The sequence below is a fragment of the Geotrypetes seraphini genome, chromosome 2 (assembly GCF_902459505.1).
Source record: "Geotrypetes seraphini chromosome 2, aGeoSer1.1, whole genome shotgun sequence".
Classification (NCBI taxonomy): Eukaryota; Metazoa; Chordata; class Amphibia; order Gymnophiona; family Dermophiidae; genus Geotrypetes; species Geotrypetes seraphini.
The window spans coordinates 368,168,479-368,188,931 of NC_047085.1; the positions used below are offsets into that span (position 1 = coordinate 368,168,479).

At 40.2% G+C, this 20,453-nt stretch overlaps 1 protein-coding gene across 3 annotated transcripts in view; it reads right to left on the reverse strand.

The window, feature by feature from the left end:
- DPY19L1 (dpy-19 like C-mannosyltransferase 1) overlaps positions 1 to 20,453 on the reverse strand; it is a 298,312-nt gene that overhangs the window by 76,596 nt on the left and 201,263 nt on the right. For all 3 annotated transcript variants that reach the window (XM_033930604.1, XM_033930603.1, XM_033930602.1), the window contains one exon: positions 5,627 to 5,698. In XM_033930604.1, the coding sequence (XP_033786495.1) occupies positions 5,627 to 5,698 (72 nt within the window). The remainder of the gene's footprint in view (positions 1 to 5,626; positions 5,699 to 20,453) is intronic.

Consider the following 20,453-nt stretch of genomic DNA (forward strand, 5'->3'; position numbering starts at 1 on the left):
GCTGCATTGAACTTTTAGGAGCTGGACTTACACTTGGCAAAACCAGGTATAAATACTGCTGCCGAACTTGGGCATGGTCAGTTCATATTCTGTAAATCTGTATGTAATTTTTTGGAATGTCTGACATGCTCCCCTGGCCATGCCCCCTTTTCAGGTATGTGCTATGAAAGATAGAGGCCAAGCAGTCAGATGCACGTCCAAATCCGATTTGAAGCCAAATACCTCCAATAATTGGCTGCTTGCACCCAATTCTTGCTAGTTAAGGGCTCAATTGAGTTGCAAGAACAACTTTGTATGCCATCTATAGAATTCAGGGGTAAGAACATAAGAATAGCCTTACTGGGTCAGACCAATGGTCCATCAAGCCCAGTAGCCCTTTCTCATGGTGGCCAATCCAGGTCACTAGCATCTGGCCAACACCCAAGGTGTAGCAATATTCCATGCTACCAATACAAGGCAAGCAGTGGTTTCCCCCATGTCTTTCTCAATAACATACTATGGACTTTTCCTCCAGGAACTTGTCCAAACCTTTCTTAAAACCAGCTACGCTCTCCGCTCTTACCACATCCTCTGGCAACACTTTCCAGAGCTTAACTATTCTCTGAGGAAAAAAAAATTTCCCCCTATTGGTTTTAAAAGTATTTCTTTGTAACTTCATCGAGTGTCCTCTAGTCTTTGTAATTTTTGACGGAGTGAAAAATCAATCCACTTGTACTCGTTCTACTCCACTCAGAATTTTGTAGACTTCAATCATATCTCCCCTCAGATTTCTCTTTTCCAAGCTTAAGAGCCCTAACTGTTTTAGTCTTTCCTCATATGAGAGGAGTTTCATCCCCTTTACCATCTTGGTCACTCTTCTTTGAACCTTTTCTAGTGCCACTATATCTTTCTTGAGATAAGGAGACCAGAATTGAACACAATACTCCAAATGAGGTTGCACCATGGAGCGATACAGGGGCATTAAGACATTCTCAGTCTTGTTAACCATCCCTTTTTTAATAATTCCCAGCATCCTGTTTGCTTTTTTGGCCGCCGCCACACATTGGGCAGAAGGTGTCATCATATTGTCTACAATGATACCCAGATCCTTGCATCCGGTAACTGTGATTCAGGATATTCTTTCCAATGTGCATCACTTTGCATTTGTCCACATTAAATTTCATCTGCCACTTGGATGCCCAGTCTTCTAATTTCCTAAGTCTGCCTGCAATTTTTCACAATCTGCATGTTTTAACAACTTTGAACAAATTCACTCGTCGTTCCAATTTTCAAATCATTTATAAATAAGTTAAATAGCACCGGTCCAAGTACAGACCACTGCGGCACTCCACTGTTTACTCTCTTCCATTGAGAAAAATGACCATTTAACCCTACCCTCTGTTTTCTATCCGATAACCAATTCCTTATCCACAACTGAACTTTGCCACCTATCCCATGACTCTTTAATTTTCTCAGGAGCCTCTTGTGAGGAACTTTATCAAAAGCTTTCTTAAAATCTAGATACACTATATCAACCAGCTCACTTTTATCCACATATTTATTCACACCTTCAAAGAAGTCAAGCAAATTTGTGAGGCAAGATCTCCCTCGGCTGAACCCATGCTGAATCCTTCTCATTAAATCATGTTTGTCTACATGTTCCACAATTTTATTTTTTATAATCGTTTCTACCATTTTGCTGGCACCGAAGTGAGGTTTACCAGTTCGTAATTTCCTGGATCTCCCCTGGAGCCCTTTTTAAAAAAATCGGCATAACATTGGCCACCCTCCAATCTTCAGGTACTACAGACGATTTAGCGACAGATTACAGATCACTAACAGCAGGTCAACAATTTCATGTTTCAGTTATTTTAGTACCCTGGGATGTATATCATCCGGTTCTGGCGATTTATCACCTTTTAACTTGTCAATTTGGATCAATACATCTTCGAGATTCACCAAGATTTCTTTCAGTTCCTCTGCATCATCACCCTTGAAAACCATTTCCGGCTACATCTTCTTCCATAAAGACAAATGTATTTTTACACTAATTTGAGCCAAAATCACAATTTCCAGATCTTTAAGAGGTCTCTTTGGACAGTCTTTTCTATGTAAAAAGTCTCTAATACATGATGAAAAGGTGTTTTTCAAATATAGCTATCTACATGCCTAATGATTGAATCTCTCACTATAATGGCCATCCTAACCCTTCCCTACTGGGCAGAAGCCTCTGGAGACATATCCTCAGTGCGAGAGGACATTGCATCCCTTGGTGGGCAATTCCTGGCTACAAGACTGCCTTGTACTTCATCAGGGTGATGCTCTCCTTTAAGAAAGCCTCCTTCCTCCGAGGCAGCAGAGGCTGCCAGACTGGAGGTGGGACTTTTCTACAGCAAATTCTAAGCTGGAAAAGCTTCCTGTAGGTCTCCTCTAAGTATCTCTCTGTCTCCCTCAGCTCCTCCAAGTTGTCTACTCTAGCCTGAAGAGATCGGATCCGTTTCCTGAGTGCTAGGAGCTCTTTGCACCAAGCACACACACAAGACCTTTTACCAACTGGAAGATAATCGAACATGTGACACTCAATGCAGAAGACTGAGTGAATAGCCCCCATCTTGCTGCTGGACTGTTATCTGCATCTTAATATTGGTGATTTCTTTGTTAGGTTGCTATACGAGTTGGAAAATGTACACTTAGGTCCCCTAATAGTGCTAGTTTTATGTTAGGTTATAGTAATATTTAGCTTTATTATAAGAACATAAGAATTGCTGCTGCTGGGTCATACCAGTGGTCCATCATGCCCAGCTGTCCGCTCACGTGGCGGCCCTCTGGTCAAAGACCAGCGCCCTAACTGAGACTGAGACTAGCCCTACCAGCGTACATCCTTGTTCAGCAGGAACTTGTCTAACTTTGTCTTGCAACCCTGAAGGGTGTTTTCCCCTCTGACAGACTCCGGAAGAGTGTTCCATTTTTCCACCACTCTCTGAGTGAAGAAGAACTTCCTTACGTTTGTACGGAATCTATCCCCTTTCAACTTTAGAGAGTGCCCTTTCGTTCTCCCTACCTTTGAGAGGGTGAATAACCTGTCCTTATCTACTAAGTCTATCTCCTTCAGTACCTTGAATGTTTCGATCATGTCCCCTCTCAATCTCCTCTGTTCGAGGGAGAAGAGGCCCAGTTTCTCTAATCTTTCACTGTACGGCAGCTCTTCCAACCCCTTAACCATCTTAATTGCTCTTCTCTGGACCTTTTCGAGTAATACCATTTCCTTCTTCATGTATGGCGACCAGTGCTGTACGCAGTACTCCAGGTGAAGGCGCACCATGTCCCAGTACAGCAGCATGATAACCTTCTCTGATCTGGTCATGATTCCCTTCTTTATCATTCCTAGCATTCTGTTTGCCCTTTTCGCTGCCGCTGCACATTGCGCAGACGGCTTCATCAACTTATCGATCAGAACTCTCAAATCCCTTTCCTGGGAGGTCTCGCCAAGTACAGCCTCGGACATTCCTGGGAGGTCTCTCCAAGTACCGCCCCGTGCATGAGATTTTTGTTACCGATATGCATCACTTTACACTTGTCCACGTTGAACCTCATCTGCCATGTTGATGCCATTCCTCGAGCCTGATTATTGTCACATTGTAGATCTTCGCAATCCCCTGCTTCACTACTCTGAATAACTTTGTATCGTCCACAAATTTTATCACCTCGCTCGTCGTACCTATGTCCAGATCGTTTATAAAGATGTTGAAGAGCACGGGTCCAAGCACCGAGCCCTGTTCTTCCAGTTGTAATTGGTAGTTTACCCTCCCAGGATTTCTTAGACTATTTCTTAATAACTAATTACTAGCTAATAGAGATTAGCTAATTACTTTTTTAGCCTTTTAATTGGTCCAAATGCCTATAAATCAGAGATCAGACCAGGGTGAGTGGGAGCTGGAGTGAGTGGGCGGAAATTAAACAATAAACAAAGGCTTTCCACAAGTGCTATTTATGCCCTAAACTAATATTTTGTTCTGAAATGCAACCTAAAATACTAATCTAAACACTTAAAAAAAAAAAATAAACCACTGAAGCCCAAGTTTGATTTTTTTCCCAAGTTTGAATGCCAGCAAGTAAGATATTCCAATGGAGTTTTTCTTCCCCTTAGCAGATCCTTACTTAATACCTCTTTAGGACAAGGAGCAGTTGAAGTCTGGGTTACCTTTTTATTAACTGTGTTTCTAAAGTAAAAAATGATGTCAACTATATCTCCTGGATGAGTCACCCTGCACTGATCCTAACCTTTTGACTTTTCTCTTTAATCAGGTACTACTGTTTAACTGAAAGGCAACTAAACATAAGAGCAGTTTCTAACCGCCTAACTGAAAAAACTTTTGCCAAAAAATATGCTCTGTAGGGCTACTTTTAAAAAGACTTTCCTCAATGGGTATCTATTCCCTAATCTGATTTTATGCTCTGAAATGCAACCTAAAATACTAATCTAGACTAAACACTTTTTATATAAAAACCCTAACAGAGACTCAAAAAGGCTAAACTATTGCCTAACTGACTTTGAAGACAACACAGAGTACTGAACTAAAAAATAAGATAGAAGGACAATTACATAACCTACTGAAGTTTCCCAAGTTTGAATGCCAAGCAGGCAAGATATTCCAATGGATTTTTTTCTTCCTCTTAGGTAAATGCTCCAATGCTCAAATAATTCCTATATCTTGCTACTTTTGGAGATTCTGCTAGGTTTTCTGACTTTGTTTAGCCACTGTTATAAGCAGATTACTTGGCTAGATGGATCTTTGGTCTGACCCAGTACAGTAATTTTTATGACTGAGAGTCTGAGGTCCTCACCGAGATGTACACCAGGCAACAGAAAAGAAAGAAGGAAAATTGCAAACAACTCAAAATCTAAGATGCTAAAGAGAAATATATCACACATGACTGGAAGACCTCAACAAGTATACTTTGGAGAAGAGGAGGGAAAGGGATGATATGATTCAGACGTTTAAATATTTGAAAGATATTAATATAGGACCAAATATTTTCCAGAGAAAGGAAATTGGTAAAACTAGAGGACATAATTTGAGATTGAGGGATGGTAAGAGTAATGTTAGGAAATTCTTTTTCACAGAGAAGGTTGTGGATGCCTGGAATGCCCTCCTGAGGAAGGTGGTGGAAAGGAAAATGGGGACCGAAATCAAAAAAGCATGGGATGAGCAAAGAGGATCTCTAACTAGAATATGAATGGGAAACTTTCATGGTCTGAATCCCTCCAAGGAGATGATTTGGATAGGATGGAGTAAGCTTCAATGGCAACTCCATTAATTGGAACCTAAGGACAGTACCAGGTGGACTTCTAAGGTTTGTGGCCCAGAAGAAACAAAGAAAAAAAAGTCAATTCAGTCATGAAATTGTAATGTATGTAGTTACAGGGCACTCTGGATGGACTATATAGGTCTTTATCTGCCATCATTTACTATGTTACTATGTGAGCACGTGCAGTGGAGTGACTCAAGGGTTTTGAGCAAATTCTAAACTGAAAAAGCTTCCCATGTAGGCTCTTATCGGTGATTGCACTCATGATATGAACAAAAATTTCTATCCTGCTTTCCTCAAAGAAAAATTATCATTCCTTATTTTTTCTATTGCTTACCTTAGCAATGATGGCAACAAACACCACAAGAACCACTGGAAGAAGTAGTGTCTTTGTGTAACGAATTGGAGTCTGAAATACATTAAAACATGTTCTACTTTTAATGTTTTGATTTTGTGTCAAACCTAATTCATAAAATAACAATGCAACTACCAAAATGATACTCAAAATCATGAATCATATAAAAACATTTGATTCAATTTCCAGGAAGCAAGTGACCTACTAAGACTATAATTAACTTCCCCCCCAAATGAACAATTTTTTCATAGTACTAAAAAATATAGAGAGTGCAATATTTCTAGTTTTTATACATTTCTGATTGATACTAAATGAACAATACCTATATGAAAACATTTTGAACAGTGATACGTCTCTGTTTAGTTGCTGACCTAGAACTAACTTGATTCATTTTTCTTAATCCAGCTGAAACAGACAGTAATTCCATCCCTTCCTGCTACCAACTAAATAATGCTTTTATTTAAAAAAAAAAATTAAGAGGGGCGTGGCTTGGAGACGAAGGAGAATGGTCGGGTGACTGAACTGCTCTGTGAAAAAGGCTCAAATAAATAAAATATAGCTACAGAAAAACAGTTGAAATTCATTAAAAAGACGAGGATCAACAGCATAATGGCATCGGGTAAGCTGACAAAAGCTAACTCAGTAGGAGGAAGTAATAAAAGATCAAAAATAGAGCCGATAGCCCCCTCTAAAGTTCCATTGCCAACGGATGAGGCAGAAGATATTGACATTGTTAAGGAACTGCGGCAGATAAAGGAAATAGTTTTACAAAATGCAAAGAATATACAGGAAGTTAAAGAAGAGCTGGCAGGGCTTAAATTAAGTTTGAAGGTGGTGGATGTTAAAGTGGAGCAATTAGATAAGAGAGTGGAAAAAACAGAAAAAGAAATAGCTCATTGCAAGAGAGACTGTAAAGAAATAGAAATATTAAAGAGGGATCTTGAGGATGTTTCTAATCGCGAAAGAAGAAATAATTTAAGGCTGATTGGGATCCCGGAAGGGGTAGAAAAAAATAATCCTATTGCCTTTCTTGAGCAATTTTTACCAAAAATTCTACCTCTGACAGTTAAATTTCCTCTGGAAATAGAGAGGGCGCACAGGGTCCCGACTAAAAGATATGATAATCAAAAGGGTCCGCGTCCTTTAATTTGTAAGCTGCTCCATTATCAGCATGTGGAGGAAATTATAAGACTGGCAAAATAAAATAAGACCTTGAAGTGCCAGGATTCTAAAATATATATAGTGCCAGATTTTGCAAAAGCAACAGCTCAAAAAAGGAAAAAATTGCTTGAATTGAGACCACAACTTAGAGCGATTGGAGCAAGGTACGGTTTAATGTACCCAGCTATTATGAGGGTCACTTTTGCAAATAAAACTTCAAACTTTGATGATCCTTTGAAATTAAAAGAATTCTTAGAGCAATGTGAACAGCCTATGAATACATAAACTGAGACTAGAATTTAACAGAAGGATTGAAGTAAGAAATACTTTGATTCTGAGATGTGTTTTTTTTTTTTTTTTCCTCTCTTCATTTGATTTTTTATTTGTTTTGATTGGTTTCTGATATAGAATATTTTATGGAGAATTGGACTTTGGGAGTTACAGTTAAAAATGGAACAGATTTGAATTGCTGATGGAACTGAATGGAAGGATGTGGATGCAAGGATTCTATGATGACATCATTCCACATGCTATGAATCTCAGGGATATTAATGTGAATGAACATTCTGATGTCTCTGATTGAGGTGGATATTAAAAGTTAAATATAAACTAAGAATGACTGGCTCTAATTGTTGAAATTAGGCTCCCTACAGAAGTTAGGGCAGTTTTAAATAACATTTCCAGCCCTTTATCTGATATTGATGTTCCAGGCAATAAACAGCAATTTATAGGATCCTGCTATAGACTCTTTTTGAAGTGCTGGAATATATTGATGTCAGCTTTATAACATTCTTGACACTTTAGAATTGAATATAGTCTAGCTGAGGTCAAAGAGCACTTTATATTAATGGAAACACTCATGATTTCAAAGATTAAGGAAAGGGCGGTAGATGATGGAGATTTCCTTAAGTGCATAGGACACTTTACAGGAAAAGAGGTGGTTTAAACAGAAAAAGAATTGTATTGGATGATTACTTGAACTGCGCTAAAAAAGGAAAAGAATTTGGAAATATGAAGGAGACAGAAGCCTGATTGCAGATAAATCCTAAATTTTAAAGAGAATATAAACTTATTATAAAAAATGCAAGTTGTTTGGAAGAAGAAGTGACTTGAAAGAAGTGAAAGAAAGATCAAGGAAAGTATGAGATGTAAAGGATAAAGCAGTATCTGAACAGGATTTAAGAATAATTTCACTATGAATTGACTGTAAAGCAAAGAACATCAGATTTCTTTTGGATTGACTCTTCAGTGTATGAATGACTCTGTAGAAACATAGATGACAATTTAAATATAATGAAACTGGAAAGTGTGGTTGGATTTATTCAGACTTTTATATGACTATAATATATTAAAGGAACTGAAACTGTTTAGGGATTTTATGGAAAAAAAAAGGGAATGAACGATAAAAATGGATGCATAATAGTGATGAATTAGTTAAAACAAGCAGCTGATATAAAGACATGAAGAATTGAAGAGATGGGGAGAAGCTGAATATGCTTGGAGAGTTTTTCTACACAAAGCGGAAGATTGATGAAATTGTTTATTTATGATATATAATGATATATTTTAATATCACTTTAATGTTTAAGATTAAGAAGGTGATCTTAGATTAATTAAAGGGGGTATGCAATTAGAAAATTGAATAATTTATTAACATGTAATTGTTTTCACAGGAATACAATAATATTGATTTATTTATTTGTAGTAAATTCAATTTAATATTAAAAGATATTGGTATAAGAAAATGAGTTTGTTGGGCATGTGAGGGAAAGATTCTGAATTTATAGATGTTTTATAATTTAAGGATAAGTGGGGAGGGGAGTGGAAGAAGAAAAGGGAATGGATGAAAAAAGATGGAATAGGGGGAGGAAAGAGAAAAAAAAAAAATTAAAAAAAATAAAAAAAAAAGGGAAGGAGGGGAAGAAAGAAAAAAAAAAAATAAAAAATAAAAAAAAAAAAAAAAAAAAAAGGAAATTTGAACTTAGTAGATTATTTGAAAGATATTATATTATATAATGTAGCTTATTAGGAGTGATAAATGATGTATATGGCAGAGCCTGAAGGGAGCTTTTTGTCACCTGATTATATATGAGCGTTTCCAAGTTTGCATTATTAATTGGGGGGGGAAGGGAGGGAGTAGGGAGGGGAATGGGAGGAAGAGATGTTGGTATAGTATTTATTAAAGATTTTGTGAATTGGGGGAAATATGTTGATAGAGAGATAGGGAGATATTGGGGGGAAGGGGACCGAGATAATTTACAGTATGGATATAAGGAAAAGGAGTATAATATGATATTGAAGTGGAGATTCTTAGATATTAAATTTTTATTTGTGTAATGACTTTCAAAATATTTTCTTTAAATGTTAATGGCCTGAATCACCCAGTAAAAAGGAAAAAGGTAATGTCATATATCAAACAACAGAATATAGATATATGTTTTCTGCAGGAGACACATTTGTCTGGGATAGAGTCTATGAAGCTGTCAGATAATTGGATAAAACAATGTTTATTTGCACCAGCGATAAAAAAGAAGGCAGGAGTAGCAATATTGATAAATAAAAAATGTCCAGCAACGTTTAATATGATTAAGGCAGATCCTCTAGGAAGGTGGGTACTTGTTGACATGAGCATGGGCAATAATACAATGGCGTTGTTAAATGTATATGCCCCTAATTCGAATCAAAGTGAATTCTTTAAGTCTCTACAACAATTAATTTTACCACTGGCTACTACTAATTTAGTGGTGGCTGGGGACTTCAATGCTGTTATAGATCCAATAATGGATAAAAAACCAAGTAGAATTATGAAATCAATGGGGTTAGATAATTTGATACAATCATGTAATTTAAAAGATATATGGCGTATTCTTCATTTTAATGATCGGGAATTTACATTTTGTTCACATGTTCATCAATCATTTTCAAGAATTGATTATATTTTTGTTTCAGATCAGATAGTACAGAAAGTTGTAAAAGCTGACATAGAACCAATAATAATATCTGATCATGGTGGTGTGTGGATAGAAGTTAATTTAGTAGATCAAGATAATTCTAAACCGGTATGGAGGTTTGATAATGCATTGCTTGCTGATTCTAAATTTTGCACAGAATTTAGACTAAAATTAATGAATATTTTTTACTTAATGATTTAGAGGAAATGTCGATTGGAATTTTATGGGATGCTTTCAAAGCAACTATGAGAGGACAAATTATATCATATTCTGCATATAAAAAGAAACAGCTAAGAAAGCAATATGTAAATTTGGAAAAAGAAATTAAAAATTTGGAATTAAAATTGGTTAATAAATGGGAACGAGACATTTCAAATATTGTTAAAAAAAAAATGTGAATATAATGAAATTTCCTCTGGGTTAGTAAGGAAAGATATTTTTGCTCAACAAGCGGTATATTATGGTAGTGCAAATAAGGCTGGAAGATTATTGGCAAATTATTTAAAAACAAAGAAAAGGAAGGAAAAAATAAACATAATTAAAGATGAGTTAGGCAATTCACATTCTCAAATTGGAAATATATTAAAACAATTTTTAAAATATTATAAGTCACTGTATTCTTCGGAGTCTTATTTAAATAAAGAGAAAGATGGGTTGGATTTTTTGAGTTTAATTGAAGGTCCTAAGGTTCCTGATCATATAAAAGGAAGTTTAGATAAACCTATATCATTAAAAGAGTTACAAATGGCATTGAAATCCCTTAGAGTTGGGACCGCTCCAGGTGGAGATGGATTTACAGTAGAGTTTTATAAAGAATTTCAAATTTCCCTATTACCATATTTATTAAAATTATATCAGGATCAACTGAATAAAGGTTGTATATCAGGCACTATGGCAGAATCTTTAACTATTGTTTTGCCAAAGCCAAATAAAGATCCAACATTGGTGTCAAATTACAGGCCTATATCTTTAATAAATGTAGATGGTAAATTATTAGCTAAGATTTTAGCATTAAGATTGGCTAAAGCTCTTCCGCATATAATAGGAATGAATCAAACTGGATTTGTTGCTCAGAGACACTCTTCTAATAATACTAGACTGGCATTTCAGATGTATTATTTAACAAAACAAATTAATGATCCGGCTTTTTCGGTATCACTAGATGCTGAAAAGGCTTTTGATCGTGTAGAATGGAATTTCATATATCAAGCTATGGAGTGGTTTGGTATTGGATCCGGATTTATACAAATGATTCAAACACTGTATAGCTCCCCAACTGCTCGCTTATATATAAATAATAATATTTCAGATGCTTTTAAGTTGCAGAGGGGAGTTAGACAAGGTTGTCCATTATCTCCTTTGCTCTTTGATATAGTTCTTGAACCCTTATTATTAGCTATTCGACAGGCAAAGGACATACAGGGTATTCCATGTGCTGGAGTGGAATATAAAGTATCTGCTTATGCAGATGACATCTTGCTTCATTTGAGGAATCCGGAAACAACAATTCCATGTCTACTGAAGGTAATAGATACATTTGGAAAATTCTCAGGATACAAAATAAACTGGACTAAATCAGAGATTTTACCTTTAAATATGCATTGTACAAAAGGTATATTTGATTCTTTCCCTTTTATATGGAAAGAGGATGGAATAAAGTACTTAGGTATTTGGTTGAATAAAACACTCGAAGAGACAATGAGAATAAATCAAAAAATTTTATTACAAAAAGTAACAGAGATGTGTGAGCAATGGAACCCTTTACATTTGTCCTGGTGGGGAAGAGTTCAAACTGTTAAAATGATGATTTTGCCTGTGGTTTGCTATCAATTGGGAATGATACCAGTGTTTTTTCAGGGGTCTTTCTATAAAAAATTAAATAGTATTCTGGTTAAATTTATTTGGCTGGGTAAAATTGCAAGAGTGGCTTTAGTGTCTTTGCAAAGACCAATTGAGGAGGGTGGGGTAAATTTTCCCAATTTTTATAGGTATCATCAGGCCTATATCATGCGCCAAGGTATGTATTGGGTCCTCCCAGAGCTTTTGGAACAATTACCAGAGTGGTTAAAGGTGGAGAGATCACTTATCTTTCCACTTAGGCTTGATCTTTTGCTTGGTATAAAGGTGCCTAGAATACGTAAGGACAATAGAGTATTAATGGATACTTGGAAAACATTAAGGTTTATAGACAAATTAACTACTGATTCTATTTTAAAATCGAAACAACAGACTATTTGGGTAAACTCCAAGATACAAATAGGCGGGTTTAAGGTTGTCTGGAAAGATTGGATTAAAGCAGGTATAAGATCATTAACGGAAGTAATTGATAATGGTAAGATGCTTGAATTTTCACAATTGCAACATAAATATGGTCTGAATAAAAAACAAAGTTTTAAGTGGTTGCAATTGAAGCAGGCTATTCAGGTGGGGTTCCCTGAATGGAAATCTTTAAATGATCATTACAGCTTAGAATTCTTATGTTTCCAGGCAGATTTTCTGGGTCATCAGGCCGCAAAGTGGTATAAAATTATATCTAATTATTTGAATAAGAAGCCTAAAAATGGATTAAGAGATATTTGGAGCATTGAGATTAAGCATCAGATTAATGCATCTCAATGGCCACGTATTTGGTCTTGGAGAATTAAAGGTACGATGTCAGCATCTATTAGGCAAACATGGTTCTTTTTGTTGCATAGAGCATTCTGGACCCCTACTAGATTACAAAAATTAGATTGCTCTAAGTCTAATAGATGCTGGCATTGTAAAATTGAAGTTGGAACTTTAGACCATCTTTTATTTTATTGTCCATGTATTCAGGCATTTTGGATATCAATCTGGGATCAAGTCAACATATTGATGGAGAGTCATGTGGCATTATCCTATGACACAGTGGTTTTTGGAATGTGTATGAGGGCCAAAAGCCAAATATCTGCAGCAAACAATAAATTATTGATGATTCTTACTGGTGTGGGAATTCAGCAAATAACAACTAATTGGAAAGACTGTTCTAGACTGAATTGTAGTTTCTGGTGGAACTCAGTTTGTCATATGTACAAGATGGAAAGATTTCTTGCAGTACAAAGGGGGTATTTTAAAAGGTTTCAAGAGGTGTGGAGGCCATTAATTGATTATTATAATGATTAAGATTTATTCTTTTTCCTTAGGGGATAATTTATAGAAATGGGGTGGGTGGGGGGGATAGGATAATTTAGTTAACTAGCGGTATATTTCAACTGATTAATGGATATAAGAAACATGGTATATAGGTATGAATAGAAAAGGAAAGAGGGTAAATTTATTGGAAATATGTTGTTATGAAATATAAGGGGATATATGTACTATGATGAGATATATATTGTTGTGCATTACTTTGTATAATAAAATGAATAAGGAGTTTGAGGAAGAAAGGGTGGGGGGAGGGACAGATTTAATGTAAGATTAATTGTATTATGAAAGAGGGATATACAAGTATGTATAAGTTTGGATGAAATATTTTGTTGATATGGGAAGGGATGGGAGGTGGATGGGGGGTATTAAAACATGTATAATAATATTGTTTAAGAATGTCAAGTGAGTTATGTGAATTAATTGTAATAATATTGTACACTTGTTGAAAGAAATAAAAAGGAATAAAGATTAAAAAAAAAAAAAAAAAAATTAAATTTAAAATTACTTCCATTCCTAGGACAGAAGTAAAAAATTACATGCTGCCATGGATTATTTGCTCATTTGCATCTACTTCTTGAAAGGGCAATCTTATTCCTACCGAAATGTATTTTAAAGTTACCACCTGAGGGGTTATTATACAAAAGGAAACCTACATGAAGGCCCTGATTCTCCAAAGTGCATCCCGATTTTAGGCGTCCTACAGCTGTCTAATCAGCCAATCGGGATGCACGTTTTTAAAAAAAAAAATGCTCCCCAGGCAAGCCTGAAGGCGCCTCCGGGAGCCTAGAGAGACCCGCAAGATGCCTAAGCTTGTCTAAGGGCCTTAGGCTGAACCTAGGCGGCCCTATGCGTCTCCCTAGAGGAGAAGCTTAAAATGTAGGCCAGCAAAATGCTGGCCTACATTGTAAGTAGACGCGGCCGCTATACTTATCGCGGCAAGGGATCTCTCTGCCGCTATAAGTATAGCGGGCCGCGGCCCCCTGACCAGGAGGGTGCCCAAACCCTCTGCCCGATGACGCCCCCCCCGACACTACCGACCGCCCCCCCCGACATTACCGATCTCCCCCCTGACAATATCGATAGCTGGCAGGAGGGTGCCCAATCCCTCCTGCCCGAAGACGCACCCCCCCCGACACTACCGACCGCCCCCCCCGACATTACCAATCTCCCCCCCGACAATATCGATAGCTGGCAGGAGGGTGCCCAATCCCTCCTGCCCGAAGATGCACTTAATCTAAGGTCTGATTGGCCAATCTGCCCGAAGACGCACTTAATCTAAGGTCTGATTGGCCAATCAGGCCTTAGATTAAGTGGGGATGGGCGGACCCGCTATGCCTAAGGCCTGATTGGTCCAGGCTTCTAGAGCCTGGGCCAATCAGGCCTTAGGCTTCGGCGGGATGGGCTGGGAAGGGGTGGACCCGCTTCATTTCGACGAGGCGTGCCTGCCGGCTCAAGACGTGCAAGACCCTTCTAAGAACAGGTTTGGTGGAGTGGGGGTTAGCGCCGGGGGGGGTGCGTCTTCGGCAGGAGGGATTGGGCACCCTCCTGCCAGCTATCGATATTGTCGGGGGGGGGGGATCGGTAATGTCGGGGGGGGGGGCGGTCGGTAGTGGGGGGGGGGGTGCGTCTTCGGGCAGAGGGTTTGGGCACCCTCCTGGTCAGGGGGCCGCGGCCCGCTATACTTATAACGGCAGAGAGATCCCTTGCCGCGATAAGTGTAGCGGGCCGTGTCTAATCTAACCCGTTTCTCTAACCCGCGTCTGTAACATGGATGCCGGTTACAGAATCGGGGTTTAGTTTAGGCCGATTCTGAATAGGACGCCTCTCCCGGGCATCCTATTCAGAATCAGGGCCTAGGTGTCTTGCGGGCCTCGCCTTTAATATAGGCGTCCTGCCTGGGGAGCATTTTTTTTAAAAAAACGTGCATCTCGATTGGCTGATTAGACAGCTGTAGGACGCCTACAGCTGCCTAAAATCGGGACGCACTTTTAGAGAATCAGGCCCGAAATGTCCAAAAATGTTTATATGCTTATTTTATAAAGGCTATATTTCAGGTTAGCAAAGTTTATAACTAAATGTTATATTCTGAATTTTAATAGGACCTTCATACATGGATATTACAGAGATTTTGAATGAGGCTTCCAAAAGTATCCAAAACTAATCATAAGCAGTGTTCCCTCTAAGCGGGCGGGTGTTGTGAGCAAACTTTTTTCACTGTGAGCTAAAAATATCGGGCGCCAGCAAGTTATGAGCCAAATAAATATGTTGCTTTCTACCACAGAACTTCCTTACGTTTGTATGGAATCTATCCCCTTTCAACTTTAGAGAGTGCCCTCTCGTTCTCCCTGCCTTAGCTACTAAGTCTATTCCCTTCAGTACCTTGAATGTTTCTATCATGTCCCCTCTCAATCTCCTCTGCTCAAGGGAGAAGAGGCCCAGTTTCTCTAATCTTTCGCTGTACGGCAACTCCTCCAGCCCCTTAACCATTTTAGTTGCTCTTCTCTGGATCCTTTCGAGTAGTACCGTGTCCTTCTTAAAGTACCAGTGCTGGACGCAGTACTCCAGGTGAGGGCGTACCATGGCCCGGTACAGCAGCATGATAACCTTCTCTGTCTCTTCAGTCCAGCATCTGCCCCTTCCATTCACTGTCTGTCTTTCCCTGCCATCTCTCCTCCTGCCCCCCCCCCCACCCCCCAATTTGGTCTAGCATCCATCATCTTCCTTCTGTTCCCCTCATGGTCTGGCATCTCTATCCTTCCCTCCCCCCTGTGGTTTTTAGCATATCTCTCTTCTCATTTCCTCCACTCAGATCTGATCATTCTATGCTCTCTCTTCCCTTTTCTTCTCTGGTCTTCCTTCTCTATTTTCTGCCTCCATCTAAATTAAATTCTTTCTTACTATTTAGTCCCGTTTCCCTCTTTTCACTGTGTCTACACACAGCTTGTCACCCCTTTCCCTCACCCCTCCATTATCTTACTATTTTCTTCCCCCTTTATTTATCTCCTCCTTCCATCCAGTATGTGTTCTTTCCCCACTTCCATTCAGCATCTGCTCTCCCTTCTCAACTGACATCCATCTGCCTTCTGCTCTCTCTCCCTTCTTCTCACTTCCATCATCTGTCCCCTTCTCTCTCTCGCTCATCTCCTCCATTCCATCATCTGCCCCTTCTCTCTCTCTCTCTCTCTCCCCCCCCCAACTTCCATCATCTGCCCCCCTTCCCCTCACCTTTGTGGGTCACTTTCTTTCCCCTGAGGGTGGCTCATGTCACAGGGGAAGCTTTGGCCGAGCAGAACTGCTTGATTGACAGTGGAACTTACTTGATTGATGTCGATGCTGGGGCCCGTTGCCGTTTGAAGGAAAAGAAAAAAGGAACCTGTAAAGGCGAGAGGAAGGGAAACCTCCAGGACAGCTGCTTTTTGCCCTCCTTCAGCGGCCCAAGAGTTCAGACCAGCAGCGGCAGCTGTGTATGCTTTTAACTTCGGCACAGAGCTGCCCCTAATCAATAGTTTAGCGCGGTTTCATGAGGCAGCCTCGGGGCCTTTGATAGCCGGCCCGCTTCGATGATGCGATGTGGGCCGGCCTAGCAAAGGCCCCGAGGCTGCCTTATGAAACCGCGCTAAACTATTGATTAGGGGCAGCTCTGTGCCGAAGTTAAAAGCATACACAGCTGCCGCTGCTGGTCTGGAGGTGCGGAGACAAGGCAGGAGGCAAACGCGGTGGAAGGCAGGAGTCCCGGCACAGCGACTGCAACAGGAAGTTGCAAGTCAGCTGACGCCGGCCTTTCGTTGCGGCGGGGACCGAATCCTTCGCGGACCGGCAAGATTTTGTTTGCGGACCGGCGGTTGAAGAACTGTGCTCTACACTGTGTGCGCTGTGACGAGAAACTTGTGCGCTGCGAGGTAATATTTTGTGCGCCAGCGCACCCCAGCGCAGCTTAGCGGGAACACTGATCATAAGTCCTTGTAACTAGGTGCAAAGGTGATTCTAATCACATGCAAAGTGTCCAAATAGTCAATTTGTGTTTCCACCCAATTTGTGCTATTCAACATGGATCATGTTGGTGACTCAGTTTTAGGACTTGTTTTGAATAGAAGCTAAGTACAGCTCTTTTGGTCTAAAATTTGGCAGCTAAAATTTAATGCTAAGAAATGCAAGGTCATGTATTTGGTCTGCAAAAACCCAACGGAGTGGTACAGTTTAGGAGGTGAAGACCTTTTGTCAGGAAAGAGAAATGGGACTCTGGTGTGATAGTATGCGATGATCATAAGGTGGCCAAACAGATTGAAAAGGCGATGGCAAACGCTAGAAGGATGCTTGGGTGAATAGGGAGAGATATGGCTAGTAGGAAAAAGGAGATATTGATGCCCCTGTATAAGACTCTGGTGAGACTTTATTTAGAATATTGTGTTCAATTCTGGAGACCATAACTTCAAAAAAGTTATAAACAGGATGGAGTAGATCCAAAGAAAGGCAACTAAAATGGCTGGTGGTCTACATTAAAAGGCGCATGGGGACAGACTTAAAGATCTCAATATGTATACTTGAAGGAAGGGCAGGAGAGGGGAGATATGATTGTAAAATTATGTCCTACCTGTTAATTTTCTTTCCTTTAGAAGCAGCAGATGAATCCAGAGACAAGTGGGATATAGCTCACATCGACCAGCAGGTGGAGATAGAGAAACTGATTTACAGTTGGCCTTATAGCCTGGTGTTCCTCCTGTTGAATCAGTTATGCATTTTGCCCCAGCATCCCTAGAAAGGAGCATGAGCATTCAAACAAAGGAAAAACTTCATTCCAGTGTTAAACCTTCCAATCAGAAATGTAAGAAAAAACAATCACCAACGATATCCTAACCGAACCTAGAACCCAATAGATCAAGAGAGAGACCATCTGGGTGGGGCTCTGGATTCATCTGCTGCTTCTAAAGGAAAGAAAATTAACAGGTAGGACATAATTTTACATTCCTTAGCAAAGCAGCAGATGAATCCAGAGACAAGTGGGATGTAGCAAAGCAAACTCAAACTGGGTGGGAAGCCAAAGTCGCCTCTGCAATCACTGAAGCGCCAAAATTTGCCTCCGCACAGGCCGCCACGTCCAGACGATAATGCTTTGAAAAGGTTCCCCGAAGACCAAGTAGCCGCTTGGCAAATTTCCTCCAAAGACATACCACCGGACTCCGCCCAAGACGTTGCCAATGCACGAGTTGAATGAGCACGAAGTTGTTCCGGCACGAGCTTCCCTGCTAACAAATAAGCCGACGCAATAGCCTCTTTTACCCTACGAGCGATCGAAGCTTTAGACGCAGCAAGTTACTCACCACGCTCTCAGCCCGCCCCCCTGCAGTAAGGATACAGCTGGTAATTGATCCTGAAAGCCGACTCAAAGGGCACAGCTCAGCACAGGAAGGAGCATTTTTTTTTTTTTTTTTTAACTGGAATGAAGAAACCAACGCCGCTGAGAGCAGGGAAATCCCTCAATCAATCGGAGGGGAGGGTGGAGAAGGGACCTGGGAGGGCCCAGGTGTAGCTCCTAAAGCCGGCACCACTCAGCCAGGCACCCCGGTCCTACTGAAGAGTCAAAGGCTCAACAGAGGAGAAGAAATGATCACCAATACACCAGGCACCGCCAGAATCCAGGAGCTAGAGAGATAGCTCCACCCCTGCTGGGAGATAGAGCAAAATTGATTCAACAGGAGGAACACCAGGCTATAAGGCCAACTGTAAATCAGTTTCTCTATCTCCACCTGCTGGTCGATGTGAGCTATATCCCACTTGTCTCTGGATTCATCTGCTGCTTTGCTAAGGAAAGAGACATTTAAATTCTTACGAGGCATAAATGTACATAAGAACATAAGTATAGCCTTACTGGGTCAGTCCAATGGTCCATCTAGCCCAGTATTCTGTCTTCATGGAAGCCAATCCAAGTCCCAAGTACCTGGCAAAAACCTAAATAGTAGCAGCATCTCACTTAAAAGGAAGCTCCGGAATGAGACAGCATAGGATGAACATAAGAGATGATAAGCTCAGGAGTAATCTAAGAAATACTTTTTTACAGAACGTGTAGTAGATGTGTGGAATAGTCTCCTGGTAGAGGTGGTGGAGACAAAGACTGTCTGAATTTAAGAAAGTGTGGAAGAGGCCCGTGGAATCTCTTAGGGAGAGGAGGAGATAGTGGATGCTGTAGATGGGCAGACTGGATGGGCCTTTACTTGCCATGATGTAGTTTACTCCTGCTATATTTGCTGCTGAGAGGACTAACAGATGGATATCCACCCACTGAATTAGCATTTGGGCCTCCAGCCACAGTGGAACATCCTTGGTGCTTTTCTGCTAACTGACATATGCCACCGCTGTTGCATTATCTGAGAAAACTCATACTACTTCGCCCTGCAGAAAGCTTTTGAGCACCCACAATGCCAAGCGGTTGGCTCTCAACTTCAACCATTTGATTGACCACTTCCTCTGTGAGGATGACCAATATCCCTGCACCAGGTGACCCTCTCAATGAGCTCCCCAGCTATAAATGTTGACATCCTATGCTGGTCTTGGTAGCCAAATTTTTGTCATGTCTGTCTTATCTATGCTAAGCCAGTTCATCTCTGTGGAACATGTGTGTTAGTTTGTGCCATTAGATAGATCCCTCAAACTCCACACCCTGACTGCAAAGCCGTGTCACCATGCACTACTGAACGTTAACCTTATGTACTGTTTATTGTAACCCTACGATGGTTATCTGCAACCTATATACTGTTATTTAACCCTATGAGTGTTAAATGTAATCCAAATCTGTCATCAGGCTCACCCATGTGGAGATGCGAAGTAGCACTCCCTGGGATAGACTGTGGTTCCAGCCATCCATTCAGACTGTGAAGCGCTTCTGTTGTCCAAAGTAGGGGCACCTGCAACACATCCGTTTGTGAGGACCAGCATGATAAAAGTGTATCTTGGAGAGGGCATAAATGGGCCCTTGTCCAGGGGATCACATTGAGCCCAGCACCTGCAAATAATGCCAAGCTTTTAGTGCTGGCCTGCCCCCAAATTCCCTGATCTGACACATGAATGACTTTGTTGTCCTTCGTATTGAAATGGATTCTGCAAATGGTGCCACAAGTTAGGCGGGGGTAGGTGCCCTATCGCTGCCTAACTGAATTGTTTTAATCAGCACACTAATTGACTGCACTAGTTAAAAACCAATTAATATCTCATTAAAAAATGTAAGCGGCCACAGGTGCCTATAAAAAGGGTGCCTGAATTGCATCTATAGAGATGCCTAATGGCACCTAAGGTTGAAGTAGGCGTGGTTTGGGCTAGAAATTACTGTAGGCACCATTAGGCGTGATTCTCCATCAAAGGTAGGCACAGGTAATGTAGGCCTTTAAAATTCTGGCTTAGATTACAGGCACCTACCTTTAATGAGAGCTGCAATTCTGCAATCAGCACTGTAGTGTGATTGACAAGCGATCAGCATCGTTTTTGTAAGCGGCCACTGATTACGGCATCATTTGCAAAATCTGGTCTAAAGTCTCTAC